Here is a 10,182-nt window from a genome sequence, read left to right on the forward strand (position 1 = left end):
GGAAATAAGGCTTCCCAAGGTCACTGCTAAAAAAATTAGCTCATGTTGAAAGTGTACAAGCAATTTGTATTAGAGAACAAGTTCTGGAGCTTTAACATGGAGTTGCTGCTCAGTGCATCAGATGTTATGGGTTTCTTTACTCACTAGCTTTACAAGGTCTTGATATACTTTATATGGTTCTTAGGATATTGTAATTAACAAAAGGGAGAAAAATAGTCAAAAGTGACAATTGCTGTTTATCTCAATGAGAATAATTTGTAATAATTTCTAATTTTGTATACGTAAGGGTGTAGGGAGTCTTTGTCAAAAACTACCCAGGTGCAATATTGATGAAAAAGGAACATAAAAATACAATGACCTAAAATGCTAACCTTTGGTAACAGAGAACCTGTTCAGTTTATAGGTTTTATTTCCCTGTATAATGATGAATGTGATATCTACTGGTATCACTATTTATCACTATGCATCATAGTTGCACATGAAAGAATCCATGCCATGGAGCCTGCTTAATACTGTTTTGATCAATTTTTGAAAAAGAAAATTTTTTTAAATGAAATCCCGAAGTGCTATTGCCTCCTCACTACATTCTTGACCTTGTTTCGTGATTCTCAAACTTGAATAGGCATCAGAATCACCCGGAGGGTTTGTTAAAACATCAATTGCTGGGCTTCACCCTCCTCCCTGTACCCCTAGTTTCTGCTTGAGGAGGTCTGGTTGGGTCTGTGAATTTTCATTTTTAACAAATTACCAGTTGGTGCCGATGTTGCTGGTGTGAGGATCCTTATTTCTTAATTGTAAGGTAAGTTATCCTTATAGAGTAAGTCAGGGGATAAACAGTCTTGGAAACTTTCTTTGCATGTGGCCTTTGTCCATCTGTGCTGTAGTAATACACCAGAGTATTCTTTTTTATCTGGGCCAGTGGACAAAGTAATGCAGACTATTAAGACACAAAATCTCTGATTTTGCTTTAAGGATATACTATTATTGTTAATGGCACTGGTTCTCAAAATCAGGTTATACTTAGACTGATGTTAAAGCTAGTTTACATTCTGTACTTGTAAGGATATATCAGCTTAAGCATGCAAAATATAGCCATAGTTGAAAAATCATGTTGTCTCTTAGAGTTTTATAAACTTCACGTAGGTGAAAGCACAGTCCTGTAAAACTATGTTTGGCATTGAAATGTCAGGGCATTGTCTCTCCATCCAAGAGCAGTGTCCCACCTAGCCCCAGCTTTATCCTCTTGTCTGTCTTCTTTAATCCTTCACTGCCCCCCACCCCCAACCCCAAGGGAAAAAAAGAAAAGAAATGTCATATGAACTCTGTATTATTGTGAAGCTGTCTACTTTCAAATGAAGTATTACATTTATATTCTTCTAGTCTTTCTCTGATACACAGAATTCTAGGAAGGAGGCTGTTCTGTTAGCCAAAATGAAACACCCCAATATTGTTGCCTTTAAAGAGTCATTTGAAGGTAAATATGAATTCCCCCCAGATATGTGCATGTCTGAATTTGTGCATGACTACCACACTTTCATAAAGAGTCTTATATTTGCTTTAGCTGAAGGACATCTCTATATTGTGATGGAATATTGCGATGGAGGGGACCTAATGCAAAAGATTAAACATCAAAAAGGAAAGTTGTTTCCTGAAGATATGGTAAGAGACTGACTTACATAGTTTGCCTCAAGATTTAGAAGCAACTTTTCTTATAAAACCTGTGTGAGTTAAAATGAAAGCATTGGTATCTGTGATTATTTGACACACTAGTTAGAAAGGCTTCATTTCTGTTTCTGTGCTTACTGTTGTCAGGATGTGGCTGCCTGAGATGCTTTTAGGAAGTAAAATAGATAAAAGCTTATACAATATCAAGGAATAAAACTTCCATGTTTAGAACATTTTCAAAATTGTACTACTTGTCATATTTTGTAGATATTTAAATTTTTGATTTTTGTTGTATTTAAATTTTAAAGGTGGATGGATTTATTTTGTATTTCTAGGTCATGAAAAAAGTGAAGTCCACATTTCTGTTTCTTGGGAGTACCTATTCTCAGTCTTTTTCCTTCCAAAGTTTAGCATATTTCCTCAAGTCTACTACTACTGTCTTTTTAATGGAAAATTGCATACTCATATTATTTGAATGAATTGACTAAGGAAATGAAATAAACAGCTTTAGTGGGATTTAATTTGTTTTAGGGTATAACATGTTATAAAACTGTTGGTAAAGTATTTTTATTTAGAAGTTGTTTTGTTAAAAATAATGGTTTGATAAAAGGAAGTCAACCTTGGCTTCAAATGGTTGAATCTCCATAGCAAAAAGAAAAAAAAAATTAGTTTGACATTTAATTGTAGGCACCTGGAAATTCTGGCTGCTGTTGACTGGGGGTTTATAAGCAGAATACTGACCTCAAAGGATTGTTGATAATATAATTAAATTCTTTAATATTAATATAAACATATTCTGAAAAAGGAATGAAAATCTGATGTAATGATTACACTATAAAATTGTACCATATTCATTTATAAGTGGCGTATGTGTATTTAAGAAATACTTTTAGCCTGGCCGACATGGCTCAGTGGTTGAACCAGGAGATCATGGTTTGATTCCCAGTCAGGGCGTATACCCGGGTTGCTGGCTCAATCCCCTGTGTGGGGTGTGCAGGAGGCAGCCAATCAATGGTTCTCTCTCATCACTGATGTTTCTATTTCTTTCTCCCTCTTCCTTCCTCTCTGAAATCAATAAAAAATATATTTAAAAAAATACTTTTATTTGGTTGTAATACCAGAAAAATACAGTGGGAGTTTTATTAAAATAAATTGCTATTTGTATAACACATAAAATGATGAAACATGGACTCACAGCTTTTCTGACTTTCTGCAGAAAACACGGAATTTTAGTCAAACTATGTGATTTTTAGGAGTTCTATGTTTATATTATGTAAAACTAAGGCCTAGAGACCATTCTTTGGAATTTTGGGTTAACATGAACCAGTTTTTGCATTCTTGCAGATTTGTGTGCTTTTGTCTTACAGATACTTAATTGGTTTACACAAATGTGCCTTGGAGTAAATCACATTCACAAGAAACATGTGTTACACAGAGATATCAAATCCAAGGTAAGTGGAATACATTTTTGAGACAAAACAAAACAAAACCCAAAAGTATTTCATTTAATCTTTTTTTCTGTGTTATTCTATTTCCTTTTGGGACATTTTTATTTAGTTTAGAAATCTTTGTCACCCTAGTATTCATACTAGCCAAATTAAGGTACTACCTGAGAAAAAGTTACTAAATCTCTTTAGTAGTATCCTATCTAATAAAAGAGTAATATGCAAATTGACCATCACTCCAACACACAAGATGGCCACCACAAGATGGCCAACAGGGGAGGGCAGTTGGGGGTGATCAGGCCTGCAGGGGAGGGCAGTTGGGGGCAACCAGGCTTACAGGGGAGGAAAGTTAGGGGCAACCAGGCCTGCAGGGGAGGGCAGTTGGGGGCAATTGGGCCAGCAGGGAAGGGCAGTTAGGGGCAACTGGGCTGGCCAGGAAGGGCAGTTAGAAGTGACCAGGCCAGCAGGGGAGCAGTTAGGCATCAGTCAAACTGGCAGGGGCGTGGTTAGGGGGTGATCAGGCTGGCTAAAGCCCAAGTGACCGAATAACCAGTTGACTGGTCGCTATGACGTGCACTGAGCACCAGGGGCAGATGCTCACCACAGGAGCTGCCCCCTAGTGGTCAGTGTGCTCCCATTGCCAACCTCCCGTGGCCCCTCCTCCCAGCCGACAACCTCCTGTGGCCCCTGCCCCTGGCCGGCCAACTTCCCACAGCCCCTCCCCTCCAATCCGGCAGGCCCAATGGCCCTGATTAGGGCTACCAATCTCCCATGGTCCAGATCGTCCCTGATTGCTGGCCAGGCCCAGGGACCCTGCTCAAATTCGTGCACCAGGCCTCTAGTATGTTAATAAGTTTCAAGCTCTCTTGGTGACTGCTTTCTAAAGATGGAAGTTGACTGAGATCTGGTTGTGCCACTTAGAGTTATGCTGACACAGGTTCCCAGTTGGGTCAATCAGGTCTGCTGAGATAGCCTGGAGCATCTGGCTATCTTCTTGTAATCAATTAACCTAACAGTGGCTGTTGGATTTCTAAGCAGTCAGCCTGAATTCCCAAGCCCTGGGGGAGGGGAGGTAGCAGTCAAGAGGCTATCTGGTCTTTGTGTTCCCCTTGGGTACTCAGCTATCAGCATTTCTGCCCTTAATCTCCATGGTGAGTAGGCTTTGAAAGACAGCTTCTCTGGAGACCTCTGCCTTATGTTTGAATGATGGAAGACATAATCTGAGCTCGTATTTTTAATGCAGAACATCTTCCTCACCCAAAATGGACAAGTAAAACTGGGAGATTTTGGATCCGCCCATCTTCTCTCCAAGTATGTATATCTATTCTATAATAGTAAGCGCAATCAAAGCATCCATTATTCAGGAATGCTCTGTAATTACTCTTTGCCTTTCTATGTTTTTAGTCCCATGGCATTTGCTTGTACTTATGTGGGAACACCTTATTATGTGCCCCCGGAAATTTGGGAAAACATGCCTTATAACAATAAAAGGTAGGTGATGTACTTATTTGGTGCGAGGGTGACTGTTTGGTGACAGACATTGTAGCCTACAAATGAAGTTGTTGTTTTTTTAAATATACATAAAATCATAGTTTTCTAACTGCTATAATCAGAGTTGAGAGGAGTTGAATGTAAATACTGAAAGAAAGGCTAGTCATTTCTAGGGACAGTGTGACTTATATCACTGGTTCTTAAACTTTGCTGTTCCGCTTTTAAACATTGCAAAGTGCAAATTGCAATCATACCAGTTAATGAGAATGTCTGGGGTGGGAAGCAGGCCTCAGTAATTTTTCCAGGATCACCAAATGATTCCAATATGCAGCAAAATTTAGGGACCACTGGATTATGTCATTGAGTTAACATTTACAGGACTAGGTAATGAGCACTTGACTGATAGGTTAATTGATTACAAGAAGATAGAATAAAGACCTTATCATTTAAAACCTAAAACTTTTTCTGAATATAAGTACTATGTGCCCATTGAATGAGTGAGTAAAGGGAGAGTATTAGAAATATGGAGATGTACAAGAAAGGAAATGGCAATTACCCACTTTTTCACAGCTGTTAAAACCATTTTGGAATTTTTTTTCATCCATTTCCCTTCCCACCCCCAAACCTAGTTTATGTTCACTGTATACAATTTGGTATCTTGCTTTTTCCACTGTATATCATATTTATTTCATCCCATATTTAAACTCTTTATAAATATTTTTAATAGTTATATACATGGCTCTTTAAAAATCTACTTTACATTCCTCTATTGTTTCCAGTTTTCTTTTTTTAAAAGAATAGTTTATTGATTTTTAAAGAGAGGAAGGGAGAAGAGAGAAATATCGATGTGAGAGCACATCAGTCAGTGCCTTCTGCATGCCCCCTACTGGGGTTGAGCCTGCAACCAGAGCTGAACCAGCAACCTTTCAGTGCACAGCATGACGCCCAACCAACTGAGCCAGGGTGTTTTTTCCAATTTTCAGTGTCATGAACAGTGCTGTGATTAATGTGCCTTTTGTGTATAAACTGTTTTGTGTCACATTCTCAGCATGGATTCCTAGAAGTAGAAACACCTAAAGGCTCTTGTTACCTTCCTTCAAGTTGCTTTCTGAAAAGGGTATGATCATCCATACTAAATAGGTTCCTTAAGAGTAAAATTGACTGAATTGGCGACAAAACGGCTCTAAAGGGACTTACCAGGACAATTGGGAAATTTTCAGTTTTGAGAATATTATTGAACTCAGGTTAACTTTCTTGGCCGTGAGGGAGAGTGTCCTTGCTCTGAGGAGATACATGCTCATGTGTTTGGGGGTAGAGTGACATCAGCAACTTTTTTTCAAGAGCTTGAGATATAGATGGAGGAGGGAAACATCCCGCAAACCTGGCAGATGTTCAGGACGGGAAAGGAGGGAGGAGGATGTGGGCCTTTATAACGTCTCTGTAGATTTCAGACTTTACAAAATTACAGCTTGGGGGAAATAGTTGCTAAAAACCATTAGTTAAAATAAAAAGAGTATCATCTCTAAAAAGTCTGGAGGATGACACCTAGGAGGTCAGAATGGTGAAGAAGAGTGAATGAATAGGGCAAATTATAGAACTCTTTTCTGTTTGAAGAGCTCTTCTGTGGGAGGATTAACTAGTCCTGCTCTCTTTGTTTTGGAATGTAGAGCTAGCAAGGGATTGGGGGAGAGTCCTCAGAAGATGTGAATGGTCCCGTAGAGCAGTGGTCGGCAAAATGCGGCTCGGCAAACTGTGGCTCGCAAGCCACATGTGGCTCTTTGGCCCCTTGAGTGTGGCTCTTCCACAAAATACCAACTTCTGCACATGGGCCACGACATTTCAATCGCACTGTACGTGCGCGCCCCCACATGGTATTTTGTGGAAGAGCCACAGTCAAGGGGCCCAAGAGCCGCATGTGGCTCCCGAGCCGTGGTTTGCTGACCATGGCCCTAAAGCCATTCAACAGGGCCACAAACTGTGCCGGAGGCAGATTGCTGGCCGTCAGGAGGCGAGATCCAAGGCCTGGTGTTGTACATAGATGGTCTCGTTGTAAGCTGTACGGGATGACTTCTAAAGTCCTCCTTTCAACTATAATGATGGGAGTCCACAGAGTTTCTCTCTTTCACCAAATACTGCTGAAATGATACCTGAACCACCCTGATTTGGAGAACCTAGGTTGGGGAGCAGAGAGATTATTGTGAGCAACTACCTAAGTATTACATAAACATTACCATATATTTCATTTTAATAGCTAAGAATTATTTGCAATATCTGTTATTATTAAAGGTATTTTTTCATTTTTTAATATTGGGAAGTACCTATATTTTTATATGATAGCTCATAACCCACACTGCTTCTTTATGTTTCTAGTGACATCTGGTCCTTGGGATGCATTCTGTATGAACTCTGTACCCTGAAGCATCCGGTAAGTATGGTGGGCAAAATGGAAAGGTGGCCTCTTGTCCTATCTGGCCAAGTCATAAGTTATATGCCAAAGTCCAGTGGGCAGTTTGTTTCCCTAGGACGAATTCGTTATGAAAGTTTTCATGTTTCCATTGCTATCATCTTTGCCTTGAGTCACTTTTTAGCATATACTAATAGAACTTTCCATTATTTAGTTTTTTGTAGTTCTGTATCTAGCTCCCCTCCCTCCCTCCTTCTTTCCCTCTCTCCCTTCTTTCTCTCTCCCTCCCCTCCCTCTTGTACTCCCTCCCACCCTCCCTTTTTTGCTATTCTTAATTTTTATTTGAGCAAAATATATATAACCTAAAATTTACCATTTCAACTATTTTTTTTATTTTTATTTTTATTATTATTTTTTTTTAATTTTATTTTTTATTACATTGCTTAAAGTATTACAAAGGGTCTTACATATGTGTCCTTTTTTTCCCCCCGCCCTTGACAATCCCCTGGCCTCCCCTACCCCCCAGTGTCTTATGTCCATTGGTTATGCTTATATGCATGCATACAAGTCCTTCGGTTGATCTCTTACCCACCTCCCCAACCCTCCCCGGCCTTCCCGATTGTACAGTTCATTAATTATTTCACAATGTTGTGGAACCATCACTACTATCTATTTGCAAAACTTTTCTATCACCCCAAACAGAAACGCTGTACCCATTAAACAGTAGCTTCCCATTGCCTCTCACCTAAGCCTTGGTAACCTCTAATCCACTTCCTGTCTCTATGAATTTGCATATTCTAAATATTACGTATAAGTAGAATTATACAAAAATTTTTTCTTTTATGTCTGGCTTACTACATATAGCATGAAGTTTTCAAGGTTCATCCAGCATGTGTCAGGATTTCATTCCTTTTTATGACTGGACTAGAGGCCCAGTGCACGAGATTTGTGTACTGAGGGAGCGGGCCTAAGCCAGCAGGTGGACATTCCTCTCGCAGTATGGGGCTCTCACAGTCAGGAACGCTTCGCTCCTTGTCACCCCCCTGCAGCAGAGGTGGAAGAGGCTCCCACCATCGCCACTGCCCTCACCAGCCGTGAGCCTAGCTTCTAGCTGAGCAGCGCTCCCCCTGTGGGAGCGCACTGACCACCAGGGGGCATCTCCTGCATTGAGCGTCTGCCCCCTGGTGGTCAGTGCACATCATAGCAACCAGTCGTTCCACTGTTCAGTCGATTTGCATACTAGGCTTTTATTATATAGGATAATACTCCATTGTATGTTTACACCATATTCTATTTTTCCATTCATCTATTGACGGACATTTGGGTTCTTTCCACCTTTTGGCTGTTGTGAGTACTGCTGCTATGAACATGGGTGTACAAGTATGTATTAGAATCCATATTTCCAATTGTGTTGGGTATATACCTAGGAGTGGAATTGCTGGGTCATCTGGAAATTGTAAGTTTAGCTTTTTAAGGAACCACCAAACTGTTTTCCAGTGTGGCAGCGCCATTTTTATACTTATCTTTTTGCCCTTAGATTTCATTTATGTGAATTTCTTCTCTAAATGAATTATTATGAGAAAATAGGATATATTATACTAGAGGCATGATGCACAAAATTCGTTCAATGGGCTCAGCCCCCGCTGCCACAGCGGCTGCCTTGGCCCCCACCGCTGTGGTGGCTGCCTCCTCTGCCTTGGCCCCTGCCTGCCACAGCGACTGCCTCGGCCCTCACAGTCTGGCTTCATCCGGAAGGTCGTTCGGAACAACGTCCAGAAGGACATCCTGTCTAATTAGCATATTACACTTTTATTATTATAGACTGGAGGCCTGCTGCACAGATTCGTGCACCAGTGGGGTCCCTTGCCTGGCCTGAGGGGATCGGGCTGAAACCAGCAGTCTGACATCCCCTGAGGGATGTAGTAGTGCGTGAAGTGGCAGGCAGCGGGGAGGAGCCCAAGCCCGGGCCGTGCACCGCAATGCTCCTGCTCATACCGGCCCCGCTGCGCCTACCACCACCACTTGGTAGGCTTGCTGCTGCTCTGCTGCGGTCTCCGTGTGCTCGTCCTAAGGCCATACCGGCATGCCCATGACCGAGAAGCGGCCGCCGACTCATGCCCAGTCAGTCTTGATGCCGGTCCTGATCCTGGTCCGGATGGGGAGGAGCGCGCAGAGGGAGTGCCCGCAGGAGAGGCTCACGCTGCCGCAGCTGCGCCTGCCAGCTGTGAACCCGATGTCTGGCACTTGTCAGTCAGCTAAGCAGTGCTCCTGCTGTGGTAGCGCACTGACCACCAGGGGGCAGCTCCTGTGTTCAGCATCTGCCCTCTGATGGTCAGTGCACGTTATAGCTACTGGTCGAACGTCAGATGGACACTTAGCATATTAGGCTTTTATATATATAGACATTTTTCAAGATATTTTAAGAAATAATTTAACAAAAAAGATGGTAAATAACTTGCCCTGCTTGCTTAGTAGTTGTTTATTACATAGAGCCTATCCCTATTAGGTCTTAGCTTTGTAAGAAAAAAAATTCTGTTCTTTGGGCACAGATTAAAACTTAGCTCTTGGGGGGTAAGAGATCAACCAAAGGACTTATATGCATGCATATAAGCATAACCAATGGACATAAGACACTGGGGGATAGGGGAGGCTAGGGGACTGTCTAGGGCGGGGGGAAAAATGGACACATATGTAATACCCTTTGTAATAAAAAAAAAAAGTAAAAAATAAAAATAAAACTTAGCTCTAGCAAGCATTTTCAGAGATGTGCTTGAGAGCAAGTAGACTTATGAGTATTTTTTTAGAAAAATCCTTCATCACCACTAGATGAAAGTAACTCAAACTGAAGGCATGCACTGTTAATGAGAGGTTGTCTTCCTTAAATATAATGCCAGCTGCATAATTAGAACAACTTGGGAAACTTTAAAAAATACTGATGCCTAGGCCACACCAGACTAATTGAATTAAAGTCTCTGAGGGTATCCTGGACATTAGTATTTTTATTTTATTTTATTTTATTTTAAATTGAATTTATAGGGGTGACATCTATACTAATAAAAGAGTAATATGCTAATTAGACCAGGAGACCTTCCAGATGACCTTCCGGACAAAGACATGGTGGAGGGGGCCGAGGCAGAAGAGGTTAGGGGCAATCAGGCCAGGAGGGGAGGCCAGTAG

At 41.2% G+C, this 10,182-nt stretch overlaps 1 protein-coding gene across 1 annotated transcript in view; it reads left to right on the forward strand.

Annotated features, from left to right (window-relative positions):
• NEK3 (NIMA related kinase 3) overlaps positions 1–10,182 on the forward strand; it is a 26,507-nt gene that overhangs the window by 151 nt on the left and 16,174 nt on the right. Inside the window, 7 exon segments of the mRNA XM_015560606.1 lie at positions 1–19; positions 1,381–1,474; positions 1,562–1,659; positions 3,033–3,116; positions 4,354–4,421; positions 4,515–4,601; positions 6,972–7,026. The exon segment at positions 1–19 is cut by the window's left edge and continues 31 nt beyond it. Coding sequence (XP_015416092.1) covers positions 1–19; positions 1,381–1,474; positions 1,562–1,659; positions 3,033–3,116; positions 4,354–4,421; positions 4,515–4,601; positions 6,972–7,026 — 505 coding nt within the window.

The sequence above is a fragment of the Myotis davidii genome, unplaced genomic scaffold, assembly GCF_000327345.1.
Source record: "Myotis davidii unplaced genomic scaffold, ASM32734v1 scaffold1035, whole genome shotgun sequence".
In the NCBI taxonomy this organism is placed as follows: Eukaryota; Metazoa; Chordata; class Mammalia; order Chiroptera; family Vespertilionidae; genus Myotis; species Myotis davidii.